At 60.7% G+C, this 26,225-nt stretch overlaps 3 protein-coding genes across 8 annotated transcripts in view; 1 reads left to right on the top strand and 2 right to left on the bottom strand.

Moving 5' to 3' along the window:
- Positions 1–1,374, bottom strand: part of HRAS (HRas proto-oncogene, GTPase) — a 4,713-nt gene extending 3,339 nt beyond the window's left edge. Inside the window, exon 1 of the mRNA XM_059932457.1 lies at positions 1,352–1,374. The gene's annotated coding sequence lies outside the window, so the exon portion shown is untranslated. The remainder of the gene's footprint in view (positions 1–1,351) is intronic.
- Positions 1,021–19,766, top strand: LRRC56 (leucine rich repeat containing 56). 4 transcript variants are annotated; one of them, XM_059932440.1, is made up of 13 exons: positions 1,021–1,659; positions 3,452–3,526; positions 4,010–4,200; positions 6,229–6,313; positions 6,844–6,904; positions 14,822–14,918; positions 14,989–15,189; positions 15,976–16,159; positions 16,575–16,751; positions 16,831–16,895; positions 16,995–17,137; positions 17,364–17,497; positions 18,817–19,766. In XM_059932440.1, exons 3-13 carry the CDS (start codon positions 4,024–4,026, stop codon positions 19,107–19,109), a joined length of 1,617 nt encoding a protein of 538 aa, XP_059788423.1. In that variant the 5' UTR covers positions 1,021–1,659; positions 3,452–3,526; positions 4,010–4,023; the 3' UTR covers positions 19,110–19,766. The 4 variants fall into 4 exon arrangements, with proteins under 4 accessions (XP_059788423.1, XP_059788424.1, XP_059788422.1 ...); XM_059932441.1 differs by having other exon boundaries at positions 1,027–1,659; positions 6,226–6,313; positions 16,027–16,159; XM_059932439.1 differs by having other exon boundaries at positions 1,027–1,659; positions 6,226–6,313.
- On the bottom strand, positions 19,720–26,225 carry LMNTD2 (lamin tail domain containing 2). 3 transcript variants are annotated; one of them, XM_059932436.1, is made up of 16 exons: positions 25,875–26,225; positions 24,753–24,776; positions 24,099–24,306; positions 23,857–24,009; positions 23,371–23,455; positions 23,081–23,236; positions 22,706–22,777; positions 22,535–22,623; positions 21,944–22,245; positions 21,417–21,528; positions 21,112–21,301; positions 20,898–21,017; positions 20,617–20,813; positions 20,247–20,374; positions 20,103–20,155; positions 19,720–19,999 (listed from the first exon to the last, which is right to left on the bottom strand). In XM_059932436.1, the coding sequence occupies exons 3-16, from the start codon at positions 24,284–24,286 to the stop codon at positions 19,868–19,870; spliced, it is 1,977 nt and encodes a 658-aa protein (XP_059788419.1). In that variant the 5' UTR covers positions 24,287–24,306; positions 24,753–24,776; positions 25,875–26,225; the 3' UTR covers positions 19,720–19,867. The 3 variants fall into 3 exon arrangements, with proteins under 3 accessions (XP_059788419.1, XP_059788418.1, XP_059788420.1); XM_059932435.1 differs by lacking the exons at positions 24,753–24,776; positions 25,875–26,225 and having other exon boundaries at positions 24,099–24,716; XM_059932437.1 differs by lacking the exons at positions 23,081–23,236; positions 24,753–24,776; positions 25,875–26,225 and having other exon boundaries at positions 24,099–24,716.

Below are 26,225 nucleotides of genomic sequence, written 5' to 3'. Positions count from 1 at the left end.
ATTCGAGCCCCGGCGCCGCTCTTGGAGCCCAGCGCCGGGCCCCTGGGCACCTTCACGGCGCGCACAGCTGCGCCCACGCCCCCCTAGGCCGTCCCTGCGCCGTACCGCGCAGCACACCGTAGGGGTTCCGGAGGGGAGAGGACAGCCCGAGGGCTGAGCCTCAGGGAGGGTGGAGCCCGCGGGGTCAGCACCGCAGACTCCCCCGGACCCGAGGCCGGGGAAAAGCGGAGGGGCTGCCGGGACGAGGGTCAGGTGCAGGTGGCTTCGGAAGGGGCTCCTCCCGGCTCCCAGGACGCCTGGCAGGTTCGGCGGGGTCCTTGGGCGCGGCTCAGCCATGCGCCCAGGGCCAGGCGGCGCAGGGCGCCTCGGCTGGGCGGGGACGTCTGAGCCCGCGGAGCAGCGAGTCCGGCTCAATCTTTTTACCCAGTGCGGGGGGGTCTTGTTTTTCACTTACGTAGTGCGCAGCCCCGCCCCGGGCTCCGCAGAGGGCCCTTGTCCCGCGCTCCCTGATCTCCAGCTTCCCCCAACTTCGGCAGGCCCTGCAGACTACCCGCCCACCCAGCTTCCCCAAAGCCCGGAGCCCAGCCCTGCAGAAGCTCACCCTGAGGCCCAAACGGTACCCAGGAAATCCAACCCAAAAGTTGCCATAAGGGGTTGAATTGAAGACTCCCCCACCCCAAGCATAAATACGCACATTGTATCTCCTTTAGAGACTCTCAGAAGTACATGATTTAACATTTTAAAAAATTTCAAAGTAACGCATAAACACATTCTCCTTGTTTATAAGAAAGAATGGTGCATTACACGTAAGGCCAAACCTCCCCCTCTGCTCAGCCGGCACCTCCTTCCATTCCTACCCCTTCCGCGCCGTTCGGCCCCCTCCCGTGCCGGCTCCGAGCTGTTGCCCAGGAGCTCACCCCACTGCAAGCCTTGACCTCGGCAGGCCCCTGGGGGGCCGCCCCCGCCCCAGGCACGGCGCCGACCCCACGTGCCGTGGCTGTGTCCGGTTGGCCGTCCCGCGCACTGCGCCGCGGCCACGACGGAGCCCGGCTCGCGCCTGACGCGCGTAGACGCGAAGTAAAGGCGGATAAGTGAAAACGGGTGACGGCGCCTCTCGCCGGCGCGGACACTCTGGACTCCCCTCCAGGAGTCCAGGTCTGCATTTCCCTCGTCTTCAGAGGGTCCTTTCCCAAGGCGCTTCCTTTAAATCCCGCAGGGCCTTGGCCTCAGGGACGACCCGACACGGGCGCCTACCACCTGAGAAAGGTGGGCGCGAGTCTCCACCCCAGACCACCTTTGCGGAAGCCGACACCTGGCCTGCCTGCGCCCCGCCGTCTCGACCGCGTCTCACCTCCCCAGCTTCCCTCCCGGCCCGAGGGGCGCTCCCGCGCGTGCGGGGCGGGACACGGGCGAACCCCCCCACCCTGGTTGGCCGCCACCCCGCCCGCCCTTCCGCCGGCCCTAGCAACCGTTGCTGAGGGCCGTGACTCGGCTTCGCGGAGCCGGAAGATTCCCGCGGCTCATGAATATTTGCAGATTCAGAGGAGGCCCCGCCCCCGTTGCCTTGGCGCCCAGGCCCCTCAACCCCGCGGCCGGAAGAACAACCCCAAGTCGAAGAGAGCGCCCGGCGAAGGAGGGCGCCCGGGACCGACCCCTCAGGTGAGAGCCGAGAGCGCCTTTGGGTCCGGAGCCGCAGGCCTCTCTGTCTCCTCCCGTGTCGGGGGGAAACTGAGGCCGGGGATGGAGCAGAAAGACAGTGAGGTCCCAGTGATGCCCCAATTGTCAGATCTGGTCCCCTGGGGACCCATCCCACAACCCCTGGCCCTGCTGAGGGTCTCGCGGTCACCGGGACAGGAGGGACCCCAAGCCCTGCCTAGGGACCCACTCTGGGAGTTTCCATGATAGGGACCTAGGAGGGGAGAGGCCCTACCCTCAGAAGGGATAGCAGGTGGAGGGGACCCAGAGAGGTGATGAGCCCGGCCAGGAGCTGGTGTTAGTCTGGGCCGTGGAGAGAGAAAGGCCACCACATTTCCAACTTCGGGGGCTCACAGAGTGGCAGGGCAGGATGGGATCAGGGCCATGAACAGTGTGGACGGGTCCAGGCCAGTGAGTAGATGAGAAGAGATAGTGTCTCAGTGGGAACCTCAGCCTCCAACCCAGGCCCTGCTCCTTGGACCCCAAGACCTTTGGCTAATCTGGACCCATACTCTGGGCCTAGTCATGGGCAGGACCTCAGGTCAGCTGTTCTCAAGCACAGACGGAAGAGGGTGGCCCACTGGCGTCCCAGGCCACAGCCTGGCCAGCCCGTCCCTCTCCCAGAGCCCGAGGCTGGCAGCCCTGGGGTAGGCAGGGGCAGCATCTTCCTAGGGGGCCTGGTGCTGGGGTCCTCCTTTGAGGCTCAGGGCCTTTCACCAGCTGGAGAAAGGCAGGCAGTAGAGGAACTTTTGGAAAGAAATCCTGGCCAGAAATTCCATGAGGCTCTTCATGAGGCTCCCCTGCATGGCCTTCACCTCCTTGGGTCCTTGGTGTGTGGTCACTTTCCAGACGAGGGCACGTGGAGCCCGGGCAGCTTGTCCCAAGGCCCAACACTCCCTCCCACCCTCTCTGTCAAAGGCTAGCTGACCACCCCCGCCCCGGGGAGGGTGAATCTTGACCATCCACAGGGGGTGATAGACAAGAACAGTGGCCAGAAGCTGCATCTGCCACATTCACTGATTTTGGGGGGGATATTCTTGAGCCCCTGTTCTGCACACTGGACATGGCAGGTGAGTGTCCTGCCCACACAGAGCTCACGCTGTCTCAGGCAAGGCACTCACTCAACTGAACTGAGGGCTGTAGAAGGGGGTCGGTCTTATCAGGTAGTAAGCCCAAGAAGGTCGGGAGGGAGCACAGGGGTGGGGGTCGGCGAGGCCCTGATCCAAGGTGGAGGGAAGAAGCCAAGATTTCCGTACAGACTTCTGGCTCTACCCTCAGAGATGATTCCAGGGTCTGGGACCAGGCACAGGCATCTGTGTCGTTAAGGAGCAATGCCAGGTGAGCCTGGTGCAGGTGGACCACCTCCTGTGGGCCTGGGGGTAACGCCCAAGAGGGACAGGGTGCCTGGGAAGCCAGCCCGCAGGGGATGGTCCAGAGCAACAGGCCGGGGACCCCTTTTGGAGAGGGTGGAGTTGGGGATGGAGGGAAGTGGGGATTTGAATGAAGACCAAGCATTTGCATTGGATGGATCCAGAGGGACCCTAGCGTCGGTCACCCATATGGCTGTCTTCCCAGTCAGCCGGGCCAGGTGCCCCATCAGGATGGTTGAAAGGACCTAAGGGCCAGGCCCCAGGCTGACAGCCCCACACCTCTGCACCTGCTCGCTTCTGGGCCCTGTGACCTTGGCCCAGCCTGTCCCGGGTCCCTCGAGCATGGTGACCTGGCCAGGAGGCCAATCTGACTGTCTCTCTCGCAGGTGCTGCCTGGGGCCACATGCTGCCCTCTTGCCCAGATGTTTGACCCACGGTGGGGAGAAAGCAGCTGCCTCCAGGTGAGGGGGTCTCAGTGGGCACAGGGGTGGGGGGGGAGTGCCTGAGACCCTGGTCCTGAGCCCCACAGGGTCAGAGACCATCAGGTGGAGAAGGACACACAGCACAAGCCCTGAGGCAGAGGCTGCTGCTGATTACAGCAGCAAATGGGCGAACGGGACCTCGAGGCAGCCCCGCTCCCTCGCCTACATGGGGCCTCAGAGGGTAGGCCAGAGCTGGCACCCCGCATGGACCCTGAAGCATGGGCAGAAACACAGGGAGGGCGGCCTGCCCAGGCCGGGGGTGTGAGCCCAGGCTGAGGGAGGAGACGGCAAGGCCCCCCGGGCAGGCTGGGGCTTCACCATTACAGCCTTCTTCGGGCCAGAGGTGGGCTCCGGGGGCTTGTTGTGTGCTTGCATACATCAAGGGCTGCACAGGGTCTCGGCTGGGCTGTGGATCAGAGGAAGAGCAGAGGCTGATCAGCTTTGCCCTCTGCCTACACCCAGCAGGTTGGATGTGAATGGACCAGGCCTGGGACAGAGCCCAGGGGCCTTGGCCAAGCAGAGCCAGTGTCCGAGTGCGGGAGCTGAGCTGGCAGAGCCGGCACAACCCCCGCCCCCGGAGCAAGGCCCCGGGCAGCCGAGGGGGCAGCCGCAGCGAGCGGCTGGTGGAGGAGCACCTGTCACCTGCCCGACTGGTGAGTGCCGGGGGGCTGGACTTGGCCCGCTGGGGCCCCTGTGCCTGCTCTACCCTTGGGTCGACCCCAGGTGCTTGGTGACACAGACGTCCGTCCCCCAGGCATTCAGGCCGCAGAAGGGCCCGAGCCAGGCCCATCCACAGCTTTGCTGAGCCCCTACCGTGCGCTGGGCTCCAGGGACCCCTCCGTGAACCAGAGAGAAGGCCCCTCTTTCCTGTGGGGAACAGGGTGACAGCCCATCCAAGCGCGTGGCGCACAGACTTAGGGAACCGCGAGCAGAGGAGGGCGCAGGCGTCTGCAGGGCGGGGCATCCTGGGGTCCCACTGACCTCATCTGGCGCAGTTGTTGAAGCCTTTCTCCCAAACCTGGGGTGCGGTGGCAGCCGCTCCCCCACTCCCACCCTGGGGCCCAGCAGGTTCTGCAGAGCCGTCTCGACTGCAGGTTCCTGCCCAGTGACCCCAGAGAGCAGCCCTGCACCTCCTGGTGACTGGACCCCTTCCCTTGCTGGCCATGCCCCTCGCCCGTCATTGGCCACGCTAAGGGCCAGGCACTCCCCAGCACCCCTCCAGCCCGCACAAACACTTGCACCCAGGTGAGAGACCCTTGGAGACCCTGGGGTGACGCACCCACCAACACTCAGCAGAAGGAAGCCTGGCTGCCTGAGGTCCCCACGCACTTTCCTGACCAACTCGGAGAAGGGTCCACGAGGTCTGGTCACTGCAGGTGGACAGGACACTCCCGCCGGCCACCTCCCCACACCCCCCAGCAGCCCCTGTGTGTCCGCCCTCCAGCCGGGCCTGCAGCGCCCACAGCACCCAGGGTCCTGGTCCAGCGTGGACCCGTCAGGTCAGGCCGCCAGCCCCCGCTGCTGCACGGGCTGGGTGCTGGGTGCACGCCTTGATCAGAGCCACTCCGTCCACCCTGGGACCTCCCCCTCCCCCACCCAGCTCCTGGCGGGGGAGAGAGCCTGCCTGTGTGAGCGCGGCCCAAGCACCCCAGGACCACCCTTGCTTCCTAACGTATTTGAGTCCAGTGCCCACCGTGCCAAAGCATGGCTGCTGAAGCATTTCCCTTGGTCGCTGGAACCGGGGGTCTCAGGCCTCTGTCCTCCCAGACCGTCCTGCGTGTCGCCAGCATGTGGCAACTGCTTTCTCCCTGAGGCTGAGTCTTACTGAGTCATCCTAACTCCCAGCCCTTCTTCGTTTTTTCTTTTACTGGTTTGAGCTGAGAAGCCATTTTATTTTCCAAGCCACGAGTTCCAGGACTCCTGGGCTCTCTCCACCAGCTCTGAACTCTGCCTTCTGTAAAACCTCATCAAATGCAGTGAACTGTGGCCAGCTCACTCTGCCCACAATTGCCTGGCACCTCTCCACCCCCGTCACAGGTTCATTGTGTGCGTCTTCTGCTATCCAGGTTACTACAGGAGACCCTTTTACCAAAAATTCCATTGTCACATGACCTGGGTCTCCATCTTTCCAGTTTCAGTAACACTCACGTCAACCCCCCCCCCACCAGTCCCCATCCAGTGTCACATCGTTTCATCATTTTTGTTATGGTAGCTATTGGAGCTGCACCTCAGTCCCAAGTTTTGTATGAGTCAGCTATTGCTATAGTGATGCTGCGTAACAACCACCCACCAAACTCATCAGCTTACGGTGCAAGTGTACCGTCCGTGGGTTTGAAGGAGGCTGGGGCTCGGCCGTGCTGAGCAGAGCTGGGCTTCAGGCCCGAGCTGCACTGGGTCTGTTCCATGGGTCTCGTTAGGACACCAGCACACCTCAGGGCACGCCCTTCTCTGGCAACGGCCCCACCAGCCACACAGGATCACAATCTCCACTCCTGTCACATCACACTGATCGTCCAGCTGGAGCCAATCGTAGCCGCAGTCAACATGGGTGAGGCAGGGAAATGCCTGCCACCTGCTCCAGCCTTGCAGCCAAAAGCAGGAGTTTCACTAGGGGGCGGGGCGGGGTGTGTGTAACTACTGTCCAGCTCTCAGGGCTGACTCCCCACCGACCCCTGCAGCAGGCCCTGGCCCAGGTGGATGACCTCCGACTGGTGAGCGTGCTGGAGCTGTGTGTCAACACCCACGAGAACAGCCTGGGGAACTTTGGTGAGAGCCCTTCCCCGTGCACACCCGTCACCATCACGGCCAGGCCGTGCTTGAAGGCTCGGCCTGCTCGGGCCCTGCCCACCAGGCTCTGGTCTTTGGACCACTGCACCCACAGACCTGCCCTGCACCTTGCTCTCCAGGGACTGAGAACCCTCTCCCGGGGCCCTGAGAGCATGGGACACTGGCTGGGGGGGCCGTGCTCTGGAGCCCAGTGTGTGGTCTGGGCGTGCCCGCAGTTCCCCGTGGGAGGCGGCCTGTGGGCGAGACCCGCGCCAGCCAGGCTCCCCTCCCCGCAGAGTCCCGTGGCCCCGTGGCCTTCTGTGTGCCTCTGCCCCCACGGGGTGCCTCCTGCACCCTCCCCTGCTGGCCTGTGTCATTCGAGCCGGGCCTCAGACATCAGCATGTGGCCCCAAGGCTGCCCCTGGGCCTCAGAGCAGCCGTTGGGCAGCAGGGGCCGAGGGGCGCTGACGCCTCTGAAGGTGCAAAGGACGGCAGGGCCTGCGCTGACCTCTCTTCCTGCGGCCCCACAGGGCTGCACCTGCCCAACCTCAGCCAGCTGAAGCTGAACGGCAGCTGCCTGGGCTCCCTGAGGTGAGTGTCCACCCCCCGCGGTGGTCACAGGGGAGGGCGTGCTGCCAGCCTGGGTGGGGTCCTGGGCCTCCCACTATCTCCGGCTCCCGGCCCTAACGCCCACTCCTGGTCACGTCGCCCACCCCTGGTCAGCGGGAGGCCCCGCTGAGGGTGACGCCAGCCACCCGGAGCCTGCAGTCAGGGTCGGGCTGGCCATGCCAGGCTTTGTGGCTGACGAGGTCTCCAGGGACCTCCCTGTGGTGTGCCCGGAAGGCGCCCACTGACCTTCGGCAGAGGACCCCCAACCCGCGAGCCTGGGCGGCTCATCACCAACCAGCCTCTGGATTTGGGGCGTCCCCACACCCCTCACCACAGCCCAGGGCTGTGTCCCCGTGCTGGTGGGGCCGTAGCTGGGGGCTGAGCCGGCCCCCATCAGCCCAGCGAGACGAGCAGAGAAGCACGGCCGCTGCTGACCAGCTGGACCTCAGGCCCCACGTGAAACACAGCAGCATCTTAATAGCTTAAAGGACAAAATGCAAAACTCAGGACAGACTAAGGTTTTTTCTTACTTCGTCGGGCTGGAAAGAACAAAGCTGAAGTAATATCAGAGTTTATTGGGTGTTTGAACAAAATGGGTGTCAGGAAAACCCTGCTGGGATTTTTTTTTTGGTTTTTTTTTTCCTTATAAATTTATTTATTTATTTAATTTTGGCTGTGTTGGGTCTTCGTTGCTGCGTGCGGGCTTTCTCTAGTTGTGGTGAGTGGGGGCTACATTTCATTGCGGTGCGTGGGCTTCTCATTGCGGTGGCTTCTCGTGTTTCAGAGCACGGGCTCTAGGCGCATGGGCCTCAGTAGTTGTGGCACGCGGACTCAGCAGCTGTGGCTCGCAGGCTCTAGAGTGCAGGCTCAGTAGTTGTGGCGCACGGGCTTAGTTGCTCCGCGGCATGTGGGATTCTCCCGGACCAGGGCTCGAACCCACGTCCCCTGCATTGGCAGGCGGATTCCTAACCACTGCCCCACAAGGGAAGCCCAACCCTGCTGGTTTTATGCGGCCAGACAGCCATCCTGGGGCAGCGGGAGGCCAGTCCCAATTCTAGAAAGTTCTCCTGATGTTTTAAATGGGCTGTAAGTATCCAGTCATTTCCAGGGAAGATGATAAAGGTATTCATTAAGCAGCCTTGCACGATTTTTCCTATTTGTACTGCTGTTTGTTGAATAAACATCAAAAAGAATTTGAAAAACACCTGAAATCCTAGAAGTGGAAGCAAAGAAGATCAGAGGCCGCGTGGCCCCTGTGGGCAGGGACAAGCAGGCGGATGCCAGCTTCCATGGCTCCTGCGTGGCTCCTGGGCCTGCAAGGAAGGGTCTGGAAAGCGGGCTCTCGGAATTGCCTTTAGTACTGATACATGGTTCAGCAATATTCTGACAGAGACGTCAATACTTTAAGTTAACAAAGACAAAGAAAATCATATTTACTCCTTCATTATTAAGGCTTACAAATTAGCTCAAAGAACAATAAAATATACAGAAAACGTATGAAATAAAGGATGGAAACTACAAAGAGAAGTGGAAGGTATAAAATTAAATATTTGTTACTATTTGTAACAAAACAAAATATTTGATTTCAAAAACAAAATCAATTCCAAGAAAAAAATCATGATTTATATAAAACATGTGTTCTGTTCCTTGAAAACGACAGTGAAAAATGTAAGGAATTTTTAAGTTGTCTGTTAGCGAATCCTGAAACTTGGCCGAATGTTGTTTGCAAATCTCGACGGAGTGATAGTAAACAAATATTTGTAAAAGGAAACTAATTCAATATGACAGTGCAATGAAGTAGTATTACAGCTTAGCTGATGACAGAGATAATCAAGCCATTAAAACCTCAGGCAGTGTTATGAGGACTGGAAAGTAATTTTCATGTGATGGCTGTCACTTCATCCGAAGCTGAGAGAGAATTCAGACCCTGAAAGTGTCACTGACGTGAGGACAGATGGGGCTGGTTTCCAGGCCAGCCAGCATCCGACAAGAGCATCCTTCACCAGGACCACTGTGTGGGGAAACCACAGTAACAATCTCTGAAACGCAACAACTAACTTGGAGATCATTAAAATGATTGAAGGGACAGTTCTCGCTACAACTTAATCGTGTGTGTGTCCCCTGAAGACTCTCTACCTTTCCTCCTCCCGTGAACTCAGACCATGGTGGCTTTCACTTAAGCAGAAACCCCTCATTTTGATTTGTTCCAGTCCATCAGTTCTGGCTGGTGTTGTGGGTGTTTTTTAGGAGGTTTGTCTGCACCCCGAGGCCTTGGAGATATTCTACTTTTTCTTCTATTCACTTACGGTCTCACTTTTCACTTTCGGGTCTTTAATCCTACTTATCTGCGAGGTTGCTTCCACTCCTGATATGAGATGGGGACCCAGTTCTGTTTAGCACCACCTGGTGAGTCGGTTTTCCCAGCATCGTCTACCCCAGACCCACGCAGACACGCTGGCGGAGTGAGGAGCTCTCCATTGTCACAGTCTTTATTGGCGCGGCTTTGTGTTAATCTGTAACATGTTACCCTCATCTTAGTTTTCCTTTTTCCAAACTGACCTAGCTATTCCTAAACGCTTATTCTTGCATTTGAGTTTTACGATCAGTTTGCTGGGTTTCACACACCCTAATCTTTCAGGATTTTGTTTTGTTTTGTTTTGGAATTTTAAAAAGTCACATGCTCATTTGGGTTAATTTTTACGTTATATACATCCATGAATATGGTATAGCTCTCCATTCATGTGTGCTTTAATGTTTTTAATAGAGTCTTTAAACTTCTTCTGTAAAGTTCATAGGTTAGAACGCTTTCAGCTGCAAGTTACAGAAACCTGCATCCAACCGGCCTGAGCAGTGAGAAATTGTTTATCCCTTAAGTGCCTAAGGACCACGGGCCAAACCCTGTTCTAAGCACAGAGGATATGTCAGGGAACAGAACAGGTGAGAATCCCTATCTCTGAGGGCACACAAGGAGCCCGGTGGTGGCTCACTCAGCCGGTGGCCCCTCAGGATGTGGCCCCCATCCCCATGCCTGGGGCTGCTGCAGCCACGTTGGTGGGCTGAGGGAGTGTGGTAGCTAGTCTTCTAGGGTTGCTGAACAAAGCACCACGAACCAGGTGTCTTGAACAGCAGAAACTGACTCCCTCAGGTCTGGAGGCCATGAGTCAAGATCAAGGTGTACCTCCTTCTGAGGCAGAGGGAGAACCCAGCTCACTCCTCACTCCTGGGGGTTTGCTGGCCACCTTTGACATTCCTTGGCTTGTAGACTCATCACCCCAATCTCTGCCTTCAGCTCACGTGGCCTTCTTCTCCCTGTGTCTGGATCCAAATTTCCCCTTTTTGTAAGGACACCAGTCATATTGGATTAGGGCCCACCTCATCTCCACCAATTACATCTTCAGAGACCCTGTTTCCATGTCAGGTCACATTCTGAGGTCCTGGAGGTTAGGACTACAACATATGAATTTGGGGGTGGGGGGAGGATGCAATTCATCCCATAACAGGAAATGTGCCCTCCTGTGTCCATCAGTAAGAACAAGAAGGTTCCCAGCATTCTTCTGTGTTTCTTTGGCCAGAACTGTATCATGTATACACTCTCTTACACCAACCACTAGCAAGGGATTGGAATTATGATTGGAGTGGGCTAACCAGGACCCCCACCTGTGCACCCCTCTGCCACTTGGGACAGGGCAGGACACCAGCCTCCTCTGAAGGCAGGGCTCCCTGAAACCAGAACTGAATTAATTCCCACATACTTATAGTATTTTTATAATCATGGATGAGGTCCTGATTCTGCTGTATTCTGTTTGTTGCAAATTTAGAGAAACACTATGCTGATTTAGAATAGATTTTTTAAATTTTTATTTTATTAACTTTTATTGGAGTATAGTTGCTTTACAATATTGTGTTAGTTTCTACTGTACAGCAAAGTGAATCAGCTATATGTATACATATATGCCCTCTTTTTTGGATTTCCTAGAATAGATTTTTTAAATCAATAAAACAATTGATTTTTATAAATGGGTCTATTGCCTCTGGCAATAGTGTACCTTTGTTTTGTATTTAACATTATTGCCAAACTCTCCTATTAATTCAAATTATTTGTTAATTCAGATGGGTTTCTGTATTGATGGTGATGTTATCAGCAAGTTACGAGTGCTATCTTTCACTCAAATCCTCCTGCTCCTTTTTCTTGTCTTATTGCTTTGGCCAGGATCTACTAGCCAGTACGATGTTAGACAGCGGCAATGACAGTAGCAGGCATCCTTGGCTTGTTCCCGATCTTAACGGGTATGTGTCTGGGTTCCTCTGCATCTATTGACATGATCATAAAATGATATTTCTCCTTTAGTCTATTTATGCACTGGATTCCACTGACAGATTTTGTGATGGTAATTCATCCTTACATTCCTGCAGTAACACTACTTGACGAGTTATTTTTAAATCACTGTAACGTTAAAATAATATTTGCTTTGCAATTTTCACATCAGTCTTCATGAGTGATAGTGCTTTAATTCCCCAGTTTGTACTTCTCTGGTCCTGGAATCAACGACTGACTCAGACGGGGCCCTCCCTTTTATTGTTCTCTTCAACTGCTTAATTTTTTGAAACTTCCTGTACAAGAAATTATTGTGGAAGATAGAGATTGTCTATTCCATGATAGATTTTACTTTTAAAGCTGATCCAGATCCAGGGACTTGGCATGGGTGGGGGGAGGGGTGTTAATCACTGTTTAATTTCTTTAGTGGTTATTAGTCTAGTTTTCTTTCTTTTGGCACCAGCTTTGTCTAGTTTTCATGAATGTTGGTATATAGTTTGTTCATAATGGTTTTTGTTGTTTTAAATTGCTGCTATAGCCATAATTATTCCTCTTTTTAAGTTCCATACATTTATTTGCATTGTCCCTCTGTTCATCCTTGATCAGTCCTGCCAGAGGATTGTCTATTAAGTTTTTAAAGAATCAGCACTGGGCTCTGTTAATCTTCTCTATGGTTTTTCTAGTTATTACTGGTTCTATTCTAATCTTGATTACATCTTTCCTTCGTGTTCTCTTGTTATTTGCTGTTGTTCTTTTTCCAGCTCCTTGAGCTGAATGCTTACCTTAATTATTCTACTCCTTCCAGTTTTTTGATAAATATATTTAAAGATCTAACTTTCTAGGGCTTCTCTGGTGGTGCAGTGGTTAAGAATCCACCTGCCAATGCAGGGGACACGGGTTCGAGCCCTGGTCCAGGAAGATCCCACATGGCGCGGAGCAACTAAGCCCGTGCACCACAACTACTAAGCCTGCACTCTAGAGCCCGCGAGCCACAACTACTGAGCCCACATGCTGCAACTACTGAAGCTCGTGCGCCTAAAACCCGTGCTCCACAACAAGAGAAACCACCGCAATGAGAAGCCCACGCACTACAACAGAGAAGCCCCCGCTCACTGCAACTAGAGAAAAGCCCGCACACAGCAACGAAGACCCAATGCAGCCAAAAATAAATTAATTAATTAATTAATTTTAAAAAATAAAATAAAAAATAAAAGAATTCTGGAGGGCAGCTAGCAGAGGCTTGGCAAGTGCAGAATTGTAATCTTTGCAGAAGTGAAGAGAAACAATAGAACCTAACAGTTGTTTAAAGAATAAAGAAAACTTGTCAGACATAAAAGAAAACTTTCATCTACAGATTGAAATAAAAAACTGAAACTGAATTGCCAACCCTGAAACATATCCTAATAAAGTTCCTGGACTTCAAGACACAGATCATATTGGGGGCAGCCAAGGAAAGAGATCAAGTCTTCCTTTAAGAAGAGAAAAAAAAGGAAGTTTTCCTCAGACTTCTCCATAGAAACACTCAAAGCCAGAAGACAGTAGAATGATGTCTACACAGCCCAGCAGAAAGACGGTATGAATCAAGAATTTCATACCCAGCCAACATTTTGGAATGAGTAAGAGATTAAGGAAAATAGTTTGATTAGCCCCTCTTGAAGGAATCATGAGACGCAAATTTCAGCCAATTAAAAGATTGGAACATGCATTGAAGGCAATAGACGGGGGAGAAACATGGAATCTCTGTAACTAAAGGTGGAGATTACGGTAACAGCACAAAACTTAAAAAACGCAACATACAGGGCTTCCCTGGTGGCGCAGCGGTTGAGAATCTGCCTGCCAATGCAGGGGACACGGGTTCGAGCCCTGGTCTGGGAGGATCCCACATGCCGTGGAGCAACTGGGCCCGTGAGCCACAACTACTGAGCCTGCGCGTCTGGAGCCTGTGCTCCGCAACAAGAGAGGCCGCAATAGGGAGAGGCCCGCGCACCGCGATGAAGAGTGGCCCCCGCTCGCCGCAACTAGAGAAAGCCCTCGCACAGAAACAAAGACCCAACACAGCCAAAAATAAATTAATTAATTAAAAAAAATAGAATCTAGGCAATAAAATAAAGTCTAACCTTTTAAAACAAAAAACAAAAAACGCAACATACAGGTTAATCGGTGGATGAGACGTAACCGAAGGGGAATTTGTGAACTGGAAGATGGGCCCCAGCGATGCGGAAAGGTGAGGCAGGCCAGGAACACCTCAGAGGTGAGGAGGCGGCTTCACGTGGACCAGGGGAGCAGGCAGAACCCCCAAAGCAGGAGGAAGAGCAGATGCCAAGACCCGGGGTGCCACAGTGCAGGTGCGATTCAGGACCATGGGGAGACCAGAGCTGCTGGAGCCGGGGCAGGGAGGGCAGGGTGGCCAGCAAGGACCAACGTGCACCACCTCATCACCGCAGGGAAGCCCCTCACCTCAGCATCTCCAGTGAGTCAGCACTTCCAGGCAGCATTTCAGACCCTCACTCCCAATCTGAATGCCCAAGAAGCTATTAATAGTATAATTAGGAATATAGCAATACCCCCAGCATGAAAGGGAAAAGTCAGGACAAACCCACAGGACCCCAGAGGAAGCAGACAATGCCAGGAGGGGAGTAAAACGTCCAGGCACCTTCAGTGAATGTTCTGAGAGACACAGAAGAAGACATGGCTTCTTTGCACCCTCAAAACAAGAACAGAATGCCATGAAATAAGATCAGAGAACAACGAAGGGCGCTTGGGAATTAAATGTATGAGGGCTGACAAAAAATGTTACCGGCATTGTTGGAAGACAAGAGAATCTCCCAGAAAGCAGAGGAAAGGCAAAGAGATGGAAATGGGAGAGAGAAGGGATGAGAACAAGCTCCTTCTCAGAGACCACACGTGAGAGGCTGAGCTCCAGATATGAGAGCAGAGACCGCGAGGAGAGAAAATACAAAAGGGAACATCCCAGAAGCTGATGGAAAGGATGTGCAACAGTGGGCCGGTGCCCGGACAGGAGACGAGGGTCACCCAGGCTGAGAGGACCCCGCGGGCAGAGGTGGGGCCCACTGAGGTCGGGGGCAGATGGGAGAGCCCCGGCCTGCCCACTGGCAGGGGAGCGGCCGCCAAGGGAGGGTGGCACAAACAAGTCCCAGGTGGGGGCAAGGGGACGGGCTGTGACACAGGGAAATCATCCACAAAAGAGGCCGGGGGGAAGGAAGGAGGGAGGACACCCCGGCTGACCCCGCTGGGGAGGGGACATCTCGCCCACACCCACTGCAGCGGGCAGCGGCCGTCTAGCACGAGGGCAGCTCCCGCGGCCAGGCCCGGACCCTGCAGGGGTTGGATAAGGTGCCCAAGACAGGCGGCTGCAGCCAGGAGGGAAGACAGGGGGCCGGGGGCTCTGGAGCCCCTTCCTCGGCCTGGAGGCCACCCAAGCCAGTCACAACTGTCCCTGCACCTGGAGACAGCCAGATGTGGGTGGCGGCTGGGCAGGAGGCGTGGCACAGGGCCTTCACGGCCACCGAGACACGACCCTCCGCCCCAGGACAGCACTGACCAGCCAACCCTACCCTCTGCAGGGACCTGGGCACCTCCCTGGGCCGCCTGCAGGTGCTGTGGCTGGCTCGCTGCGGCCTGGCTGACCTGGACGGCATCGGCTCCTTCCTGGCCCTGAAGGTGGGTCTGCGGTGCTCTGGGGAGTGCAGGGGGCCCAGGGGCCCTGACTGAGCCCCCTCGTGCCCCCCAGGAACTCTACCTTTCCTACAACGACGTCTCGGACCTGAGCCCGCTGTGCCTGCTTGAGCAGCTGGAGGTGCTGGACCTGGAGAGCAACTGCGTGGAGGACCCGGGGCAGCTGTGCTACCTGCAGCTGTGCCCGCGGCTGGCCTCGCTCACCCTGGAGGGCAACCCGCTATGCCTGCGGCCCGGCCCCGGCCCCGCCCACCAGGTGGGCACCGGGCGGGGAGGCGCTCTGTAGCTCCAGCCTCTCGGCCCAGGCACTGCTTTGCCCACCTGAATGCCGGCCGGGTCGCAGGGTATCCCAGGGCACACGCCTAGGGCACGCCCGCTTGTTGCTGGGGGCTTCTTCACTGGGAGCTCATTCCCATGTGGCTGGAGGCCCAGCGGCTGCCAGCTCGTCCTCCTGGGCCAGGACCGGACTCCGAAGGGCCACGCGTACACCCCAAGAGGTCTGTGCACACGCCATGGGGAACCACGCGTGTTCTGTACAGTCTCCACTTAGAGTCGTGTACACAAGCACACACGCTCACATACACACACCCGTGCAGGCCCCGTTCAGAGGCAGCCCCAGCCCCTGCAGCGCTGCTCGTGAGCCGGGGGCCTGTGCACACCGCCCGCGGCTGCACACACCCCGGCACTGCCCGTGAACACCCAGAGCTCACACGCCTGCCCAGCTACTCATGGTGCCCACGCACAGCGGCCGCCCACTGGGCCGGAGCTCTGAGTTCAGGCAGCTCCGCAGGCCAGAGGGCACCCCTGGACCCTGGCAGTGAGCCCAGAGAGTGAGATCATGCGTGGGTAAGAGCCCAGGGCCCCTGCAGTCCCTGCTGTCCCAGAGTGACCCCGGCTGGCCTGGCAGCCTGGGCAGAGAGAGATGGCATCCCCGACCCCCCAGTTCCCCTGCACTGCCCCCCAGCAGGTCTGGGGACAGCGGCTACGGGGCGATGCTGGCCTGGTGGGCCCACCGGACGCAGGCCTGCCACCCCCACCGCAGGTGCCCCAGGGCTACAACTACCGGGCAGAGGTCAGGAAGCTCATCCCCCAGCTGCAGGTCTTGGATGAGTTGCCGGCCACACACACACGCCTGCCGACCTCCCGGAAGCTGGACCACGACTGGCTCATGGTGAAGGAGGCCATCAAGGAGGGCAGCGTCCTGCACAGCCTGCTCCCCGGGCTGGGTACAGACGGAAGCCGTCCAGGGGCCTCGGGCTGGGGCTGCCCCAGGAGAGGGCTCCACCCCCCCACCCCTGGCCCCGCCCACAGGTCTCTCAGAGACGGAGAGCCGCCTCGTGTCGCTTCTCAGCCTCGAACCACCACCCCACCCCACCCCACCCCCGCCTGCCCCGTCCCCAGAGCCCTGCACAACCACCCCCAGGCCAGGACACCCTCCCTGTGAGCAACCCTGGTGGGGGCCTCCCCAGCCCTCCTCAGGGGGAAAGGAGGGCCAAACCTGCCCCCTGGTGGCGCTGGGCCTCGGGCACACAGATGCTGGGTGGTGGGGGGCCCTGCTCCGTGGACAGGGTTCAGCTGGGGGGCTCCTGGGTGGCCGGCTGGCGTGGGCCGTGATGACCTCTGATTTTGACTGTTGTGCAGGTCGTCCCCACGGATCCCCCGTTTGGAGACTCAGCCCCGAGCTATGCTCACCTGAGACCCAGCGCAGGGCCCCCAGGCCCTGGCCCCGCTCCCTGCTGGTCCCCGGGGGCCTCCTGCCTGAAGGCCTTCTTCCCCAGAGCCCAGCCCCAGAGGACGACGCCAGCAGCCTCACCCACGGTAGGCGACCCACCTCGGCGTGAAGCTGCCCTGTAGCCCCTCAGTCCCAAACTAGGCCCAGCCGCACCCTCTTCTTCAGGTGCCGGCCGGGTCCTCTGTGGAAACCCCACCAAAGGCCTGCAGGAGCGTCGGCACCAGTGCCAGGTACAGCCTGCTCCCCCCCGAAGGCCGTGCCCCGGCCTGACGCGCCTGCCCCGGCACCCCCCGAAGGCCGTGCCCCTGAACCAGCCCCTCCCTCCCCAGGCTGGGGCACACCCACAGAGGCTGCCGCCTCCCGGGCCGGAAGACCTGGCCACCCGGGCCTCCGCCCCAGGGCCTGACCCTGCAGACAGCCGCCGCCGCCTGGCCTCGGCCGGGCTTCCGGCCTTGAGGGAGCTGCGCCTGCGGTGGGTGCTCCATGCCCCCCACCCTGGCCCTGCCAGCCTGTGTGTCCCGACAGGCGGGGGCTTATGGCTGGGACCTGCCTTGGCTGAGTGGTCGCTGGTCCTCCGGGTGGCTGGAGGGGCTGGTCATGGGAGCCCAAGGCTGGGGGACCAGCCCAGAGTCACACTCATTTGGGATTGGCTCCAAAGGAGGGGCAGGGCTGCAGCGTCTCCCCTCCCCGCACCCCAGTCCCCTCCCCAGTAGGCGCCTGGAGTCCCGGGAGGAGGGGGCCGCCGCCCCCGGGAGCCCACAGAGGGGCCCTGAAGAAGAGCAGGACAAGGCTGGGACCAAGACTCGCCCCAGCCCCCCGAGCCTGGCCCCAGGTACCGGCGTGACCGCGCACACCGGCTCAGACCGGCTCTGCCCCCTCCTCAGCCAGGCTCTGAGATGGGTGGGACAGGGAGGTCCTCCCTTGGGGGTGGGGTCTCACGACCGAGGGGTTCCAACCCCAAGTCCCCCTCCCCTGAGCCCATGGGGCCATGTGGCCACCGGGGCTGGGTGAGAGACAGAGAGAAGGCCCTCCAGAGAAGGGCAGTGTGAGCAGAGGCCAGAGGGGTCCTGAATGAAAGAGCAAGTGGCCCCAGGGTGGGGGCAATGAGGGGCCAGGATCAATAAGCAGGACAGCCCCACCAGAAGTCCTGAGGGGAGCATGGCACAAGGCCAGCAAAGGGAGCAAGGCCACCAGATGGGCAGGAGACCAAGGCGGGGAGGGGTACTGCCCTTCCTCTGCAGACAGGGCCTATGCTGGGCTCAGGACACAGAATTAAGCCAGGCGAGGCCCTCCCTCAGGGACACTGGCTTCAGAGTGACCATGGCTGAGAGGAGCAAATGCAGAGCCTGTGAGGCAGAGAGACCCCTCACCCAGCAGGCCCCAGGGAGGCTTCCTGGAGGAAGGGTCTGAACCGACTGGCAGGACAGCTGGGTGGGCAAACCTGGGGAGGGGGCGTTGTAAGCAGGGGCCACAGGAGTGTAGGCTGCAAGATTGGCCCAATGACCCTCCGGGGTGGCGTGGCATTGGGGGCGGGTGCACATCAAGGAAGCCAGGATGGAGCAGGGACAGGGCAGGTCAAAGCTCTGCACTTCCTGTGCCGGCTGCGGCCTGTGGGGAGGGGCTGGGGAAGGTGGGCCATGAGACAGCCAGGAGGGGTGGAAAGGTGGAGGGGGAGCTGGCAGGCAGCCAGGAGGAGTGGCTGGAGGGGTGACAGCCAGTGAGGGACAAAGGGGAGCCAGGACCTCCTACTCCAGTCCGGGCCCGGGTGGGCTCTGGGTGACCACAGACACACCCACCCAGCCTGCCCTCAGGTGGGTGCCAGGGCCTCGCTCTATAGGGGAGGTTTGGGAACTGCCCCAGGGCCACCAGCCTGTGAGCATGCCCTGGGGGACAGGACCCAGTGACCCAAAGCCAGAGCCCAGATTTCCCCAGAGATGGGTCCAGCTCAAGCAAAGGTCAGAGGTCACAGGGCCGAGGGGCCACAGCTTCCCTGGGGAGCACAGGAAGTGGGGCAGTGGGGTGCTGCCTTGGGGGGGGGGGTGAAGGGCTAAGGGGAGGAGCCACAGTGGACACTGCAGCCCTGCCCATGGTGACTGCCCCAAGTGACTCCTTGGGGGCCCTTGTCTGACGTGCTCTTTCCTTCTTCTCCAGAGCCTTCCAGGACCTTGGGCTACAACCTGACCCCCTCTCCTCCCAAGTCCCTCATGCCATCTGACAGGGGCAGCAGCTCCTGGGGGTCCACAGATCTGCAGTTCCGGGGGCGTCGCCTCAGAGCCCTGGGTAGTCTGGGGCCTGGCCTGGGCCAGGGGCTGGCTGCAGTGACCGCTCTGAGAGCCCCAGAGGTGGCCTCAGGCCCCAGCCCTCGAGCCGAAGGCTGTCCAGGCCCAAGGCCAGCACCAGACCCAGCGGCCAGACCCCCAGCCTCCGGTGCATGCCGCACCTGAACCTCATGACCCCAGCCCAACCCCACCCCGAGTGTACACCACTACCCACTGCCAGGCTGGCCTGGGCGGTAGGCAAGGGCCCCAGGGCGATCGTGGGAGCCCTCGTGTGAACTCTGGCCTCACAGAACCCAGAGCACCTGGGCGGGTGTGTTGGGGGGTGGGAAGTGAGCCTGGTACAGGAGAGGACCCTCTTGGTAGAGGGAAGTTAGGAGTTGGGACCACCAAGGGTGGGAAGAGGGAGAGCCCAGGATAGGATGGTCCAGCTCGCCACCGCTGGCCCAGCTGCCCGCCTCTTCCGTGTGGCCTGGCCTTCCCAGGAGGAGTAGGCCTGGAAGAGAGCAGACTGGGCCCAGGCTGGAGCTGGGCCCTGTCCATCCCCTGGCCAGCCCTCCAGCTGCCCCAGGGCTCTGAGCCACCCTTGGGCTGCCGTGGTCCCGAGCAGAGGCGCTTGCCCTAGGCCAACCAGGGTGCAACCACGCCTCCCATCCCTGGTGGACTTGTGGGGTTCCCCGCGCGGGGATGGGGTGGCCAGCTCCCTCCTCTTGGGGCCGGATACCCGGAAACCAAGCGAATCATTTTCGCGAATCATTTTCGACTGTCAGGTGTACAGAAATGCGGTTTAGTTGGTAGGCGGCGTTGGTTCAATAAACTATGCAGCTGGCACCGCCTGCCTCCGGCGCTTTCTCCCCGCCCCGCTCCGCAGCCACAGTCGTGGAGACGCGGGAGCACAGGCGCGGGTGCCGCCGCCCTGCCCGGCCCTACACCGGCCAGCGCGAGTCCGCGGTGATGGGCGGGCAGCTGAGGAAGCGGAAGCCGAACCTGCTCTCGGCCGTGCTCTGCACCGAAAGCGCCACCATCGGACAACCGCGGTCCACGCTCTTCCGGCGCACCTGGGGGGGCGGAGCCTGAGAGGCCGCAGGGCGGGGGCGGGGGCGGGGGCGGGGCGGGGCGGGGCGGGGCGGGGGCTGCCCGGACGCCCGCGCCAGCACTCACCCGGACCTTGAGTTCCTTCCTAGCCTGGCAGTCCTCGAGGCCCAGCCCTGCCTCTGCGCGGGACAATGAGGGGGTGGGGTCGGCCGGCCGCCTCCTTCTCGCTGTCCGCCCCTCCCTCCACGTCCCTCCCTGCTGCGCACTCACCGGGGATGGGGATGGGGCTGGCGGGCAGGAGCTCTGGGTGCGTCTCGGCGGCGCCCTCGGGCCGCGCTGGCACCTCTCGCTGGCGGAGGAGCTTGCTGGTGCTCAGGCGGGGCAACTGGACCCGCGTCCTGGGGGGAAGGGCGGTGAGGGGGGTCGTGAGAAACAGAGCCTGTCCGCGGGAAGGGGTGGTTCCGGAGGGGACGGGGCCAGGGGAGGTGGATGACCTGAGAGGAGTCCTGAATAGCTGGAGGGTGGTCCTGGCAAGGGCGGGCCCTGGGGAGGTGGGGGACAGTCCTAGCAGGGGGTCTGGGGTCTTTGTCGAGTCTGGGCCTGGGGAGGAGGTACGGACTGAGGGAGCCGAGGTCCCCACCCCGGCCTCCGGCGCCCGGCCCGGGCCTCCTGCACCCGACCCTTGCGCGGGAGTCGAGGCAGGGGCTGCTGCTCCGCGAGGTCGGCACCGGGCCGGGCCTCTGAGAGCGGGAAACGGTCGATGGACAAGTCGGTGTTGTCGGAGAAGATCCTACACACGGGGGTCACGCAGTGCGCGGCCTGGTGCTCGCTGAGGACCTGCGGGGCCGTGGGGGACACGGTGGTCACCTCCACCCCGCAAAGCCGGCCCTTCCCACCACCCCCGCTGGGACCCGCACTGACCTCGCCTTGGGGGTTCAGGAGGAGGGTCACGCAGCCCCGGCTGGAGTGGAAGTGGACGGGCTCCTGGCCCAAGGAGGAGGGTGGCTGCCGCTTGGTGCTGCCGGGCGCCTCGCCCCACACCTGGGGACGGCGTCGGCGGCGGGTGAGGGGTGAGGGGCCGGCGGCGGGGTGGGGCCGGGGCGGGGCCGCGAGGGGCGCGGGGAGCAGGGCGCACCGTGATGTGGTGCCTTGGCTCCAGCAGCGTGCTGGGCGGGAAGCGGTACATGCACACGGGGAAGTCGCGCACCAGCTGCTGCAGCACGAAGCCACCCAGGTCGGCCGTCTCCTCCAGCGAATGGTTGAGGATGCGCACGAACCTCCGGCGGCGGCTCACCGCCACGATCTTCAGGCAGGAGCCCGCGGGGCTGGGGCGGGAGCGCGGGCAGGGGCGCTGTGCCGAGACGTTCGGGCCCCTCCCACCGTGGTCCCGCTAGGAGACCTGCTCCTGCCCCTGCGCTCGGGGCTGGCTCCCCTCCTCACCTTGGACAGCGCCCGGAATGCCGGGGGTGGGGATCCGCACAGGACTCAGCCTCCTGGCCATTGCTGCCCTGCCTGTCCGAGTGGGTTTTCCGGAGATCCAGGGAGAGGCGGCCTGTCCAGGAGGGGAACCCCAATATGGAGCGTCCACTGGGGACATCTCCTGTGAGGCCAGACCTGGCCCACAGCGCCCTGCGGTTCCACGTGGGAGAGGAGCAGCACCAGGCAAGGGTCAGATCCCAGACAGGAGAGGTGGCTGGACCCAGGCGGCTGAGGGAAGCAGAGGTGCCTGGCAGCACTTGCTGGGGGGTGGGGGGAAGTGGATTCAAGCCAGAGCACAAAGGCAGTGGCAGCAGTCCCCCAGACCACCTTAACCCCTAGGGATGTGGCTGGAAAGGCCCCAGCTGCCTCCAGCTGGGCTACTGCGATAGCCCAGAGGGTGGGGGACACCCTTTAGGACTTTGGGCAGAGGTCACAGTCCTGCGGGGCTGGGAGGGGGGAGAAACCAGGGGAGACCCGCCCCACTCCACCTGCCCACGCTGCTCGACTGTCCCCGCAGAGGCTCTGTGCCTGTGCCTCCCTCTGCTCTGCAGTGTGGCCTGGCGCCTGGAGAGGGTCCCCTGTCACTTTCTGCACGTGATAGCGTGCAGCCAGCAGGCAGCTGCTGGACTCGGAGTCGGCACCCCCAGAGCTGCTGGCGCCCACCAGGGGCAGGGAGCTCCACTCGACGCTCTTGAGACGATGCTCCCTCTGCCAGCAGTACGGCTCTGAGTTCCACTGGTCAGGCTGTGTGGCCGGTGGGAGCTCCGGGAGCGGCGGGGCCCGGGGGTGCCTGCAGGTCAAGAGCAGCTCGCTGCCCATGGCTTCCGCTCCTGGACCCCAGCCCTGCCCCCACCCAACCTCCATAAGGAGGGCAGGGCACACCAAGTTGTGGCCCCAGTCCCTGGGATCCAGCCTGGGCAAAGGGCTCATGGCTGGACAGAGATGGCCCCAGAGCCCTTTCCCTTCTAAGTGACCTGTCCAGGGACACTAAGGGGTGGAACTTGGAGTTTGGTCCATACCAACCAAGGCGAGCCCTCCCCTCCCCTCACCCCTAGGGAGTCCCCACCCAGTGCAGTTACTTTTGATCCAAGCTGGACTCGAGGTCGGTGAAGAGGTTGGGGTACCGGTGGGCGATGCTGTTCCAGTCCACATCCTCCAGCCGGAAACCCTGGCCAGGGAGCAACAAGCACATGACCTGACCCTCCCGCAGAACCGCAGAGCCAAGAACACACCTGGAGGGCCTCGCTTACCTCCCCAGCAGTGGGGGACCGATCGTTCTCAGAGAGGTCACTGGGGTCCATCAGGGTCTCTGCCGTCACCACCTGCAAAAGGGGCAGCAGGCTGGGGGAAGAACTCCCCTCTGCCCAAGGTCACTCTCCCCTCTGACCTCCCCAGTACCTGAGGCACACACTTGCTAAGTATCAGGTGGCGGGACTACAGGGCTTGTAGCTCCTCCCTGTCCCAGGCCTCGGTCCTGGTTCCAGAGGCAGCCTGAGGGGGGCAGGCCTCCCAGGCAGCCCAGGGACCCCCAGCAGAAGTGCCAGTCTCAAGGGGACATGCTAGCTGTCGGAGGGAAGACCAAGGAGGGCAGGCCTGTGGGGGCCGGGCCCAGGGGCCAGGCTCACCTCCACACTGCCCGTGGAAGACCGCAGCATGCGGCCCACCCAGGAGGAGCGGGCCAGCTGCAGGAGGCAGGACTTCTGCAAGGCCTGCAACTCGGCCTCCAGCTGCCGCAGCGTGTTTCCGGTCTGCAGCAGCCGCTCCTCCAGGTGTGCCTTCTCCTGCTCGGGGAGGGCCCAGAGGTGGGCGGGGCCTTCTGCAGACCCTGCCGGCCAAGGCCAACCCCTGCCTGGCCCCCCATCCTCACCCCGGCTTGGGTCCCGCACCCCGCTCCCTGATCCCACCTGCCCCTCACCATCTGGGCCTGTTCCTTGTGCTCTTCCAACTCCAGAGTCAGCTTTTGGACCTGGTTTTGCAAGAACTTCCGACTGCGCGAGCTCCTGGGGGAAAGGGCAATCTCAGCAGCCCCCACCTCTGGGTCGGCAGCCAAGGAGAGAAGGAGGGGCTCCTCTTCACTGTCATTAGGGGCCTGAGGGCACAGAGTGCAACTGGGCCAGGCCAGGTCAGGCCCTGAAGACGTCTGGGCTGGAGGTGGCGTCTAGGTTGGGTTCAGCACCCACGGACGTGTTGGGGATTAGGGTCTGGGTGGCTGTACAGTATATTAACCTCTTCAGGGCTGGGGTGGGGGATCAGGGCCAGGTAAGGACTGGGGCTAGAGGCGAAGGTCAGGGCCAGGGTCAGGGCTGCAGTCTTGGCAGTGGACTTTGGAGTCAGACATAAACTCGGAGTTAGGGTCGGGACGGAGACTGGGCAGGCGGGGGACCAGCAGTATGCTGCTGACCTCTCGGCTGGAAGCCCAGCCACTTCCTGCAGGATACGGCAGTGTCGGGCCTCCCGGTGGTTCTCAATCGCCCACCGCAGGGCCTGAATCTCCAGTTCTCGCTGCCTCCACAGCAGCCGCAGGGTGCGGGGGTCCAGGGACTCCGGGGCAGACCTGAAAGGCCAGTGCTCCTGACGCTTGATCAGGCCCTGTTCTCTGGCTGGCCTGGTCCAAGCGGCTGACCTCCCCCCTCCCCTCCTTACTGCGGGCTGACGGAGGAGACCATCCTGGTGGAGCTGGGCTTGGTGTCCTGAGGGCACGCGGGAGCCCCAGGGTCGGCAGAGGCGCTGGCTGGAGGCCCCACGTGGCCGCTGACCAGTTCTCGGTCCACCAGGGATGGGAAAGCCTCTTCCTCGGCATCTTCAGCCTCCTGACAAGATTCAGGGGCCATTCTTGATGTTGTTGAGGGAGCTGAGAGGAGGGATGGTAGGGCTGCCCTGGGTCCCGTGTGTGGGCACCCCTGCAGGGCTCTCCTTACATGGCCAGCGCACATGCGTGTGTATGGCAGCCCCAAGATGGCACCGCTGGTTCACAGGGCATCACTCTCCAAGAAGGGGTGTGTGTGTGTGTGTGTATGTGTGTGTGTGTGTCTGCCCCACAGGACAGCACACTGCCAGTCACGTGGGTGTCCACACCTGCGTGTTTCTGACCAGGCCAGGGCAGCAGGTCACCCCCACTCCCGGCACCATGTCACTTGGGTGTTCACACATTCCCTGTCATCTCCCCCCTGTCACCCTTGCCCTCCAGGAGCTGCAGTTCTGCCCCCCAGCCTAGTGCAAGTGTCCCCAGAGGTGCTAGTCCTTTGCCGGTGATGTCCCTGTCCCCCTCAGACCCAGGGCCCTCCCCCCAACACTCACCTGAGGCCTGAAATCCAAGCAGGCCTGGGGAGAGAAAGGCTCTACAGTGTTGCCATGGATACCAACACCCAGAAGGGGAGGGGCCGTTTGTTACCAGGAGCCTCCAGGGAGACCCCAGACCGGGGCCCTGAGTGGACCCTGGGCCCCCTCCTTGTCCAGCCTGAAGGAGAAGCTGTGAGAGGCTGAGCTACTGCCCAGCTAACCTCCGCAGGCCCAGAGGACACAGAGTGACCAGCAGGGCCTGCCACGGTCCCCAGCTCAGCCCAACACCTCCAACCGACCCTGGGGCAGGTTCCCACCGTCCCTCCCCAGCCTGACCATGGTGATCAGTGGGTATTGGGGGCATTGCTGCCCTGTGAGTGTGTCCACAGGCCAGCAGGACGGCCTTCGTGAGAATGTGGCCCTCAGTGGGGCCTGAGCTGACTGGGGAGGAGGGAGAGGAGGCAGGTGAGAGCTCTGAGAACCTGGCGGAGGGGATTGCTGAGCTCTAACCAGCAGTGGAGCCCCTCCTGAGTTCTTCCTACGGCCTCTGTGCCCATAGCGGCTGGTGCCCATTTACCTGACCAAGAGAGAAGCCTCCCCTTCCCCTCCCCCCATCCACCTCCACCACTCGAGCCACTGCAGGGAGGCCTGGGGACACTTATATAACGATGACAACGGTCCCCTCACCCGCGCCCCTGGACAAAAGTGAGGCCCCAGACCTGACCCATAAGACTCATGCCCTCCAGTAGATGCCCCACCCCCACCCCACCTTCATTCCTTCACCATTCATTCATTCAGACTTTCAGCTTTTGCTCTTGGTAGGGCTTGTGGCGGGAGGGAGGACCCCCCCACCCCCACCCCCACCCCGCCCATGGCCCAGTCTGATTGGGCGAGTACAGGCTCTGGATGCCCTTGCTGCTGGGCCACACAGATAGTATTGAGGCTACGAGGGGCCCTGGCTGCCGCGCTGGCTTGGGGTCTCCTGGCAGGAGAGCGGAACTGGCCTGGTGCAGGAGCGTGTCCACAGCTTGGGCAGGCATTGGGCCCCACTGAGGGCAGGAAAGGGTGGGGGGAAGGAACCTCAGACAAAGACTTCAGGGCCTTTGTCCCAGGCAACCTCTGGGCGGCCCCCTCACCCACCAGGATTGTCAGCCTGGCAGCAGCCAGAGAGGAGCAGCGGCCAACCAGCTCCACTCCCTCCCGCTAAGAGCCCCCGACCCCTGTGCGTTCCGACGCGGGCCCATCAGGCCGGGGGAGGGGCGGTTCTGGCCCCGCGGCTCCTCTGGGCGCAGGCCGGGCTCGCGGGGTCCCAGGCCGGCGCCCCCTCCCTAGGCGGGAGACTCATCAGACTGGGCGGCTTCTGCGGAAGTCAGTCGTGGAGCGCGGCCAGGCACCTGCCCCACGCGCCGCCTGCGACCGCAGTCTGAGACGCGCTTCCGTGTTGTTTTCGGGCTTGGGGCGTGCGTGAACCCAGGTTCTGTCCGCCCCTCA

Source organism: Balaenoptera ricei, chromosome 8 (assembly GCF_028023285.1).
Source record: "Balaenoptera ricei isolate mBalRic1 chromosome 8, mBalRic1.hap2, whole genome shotgun sequence".
NCBI lineage: Eukaryota > Metazoa > Chordata > Mammalia > Artiodactyla > Balaenopteridae > Balaenoptera > Balaenoptera ricei.
Note: the sequence above shows the minus strand (reverse complement) of the source record. Positions and strands in the feature narration are given on the sequence as shown.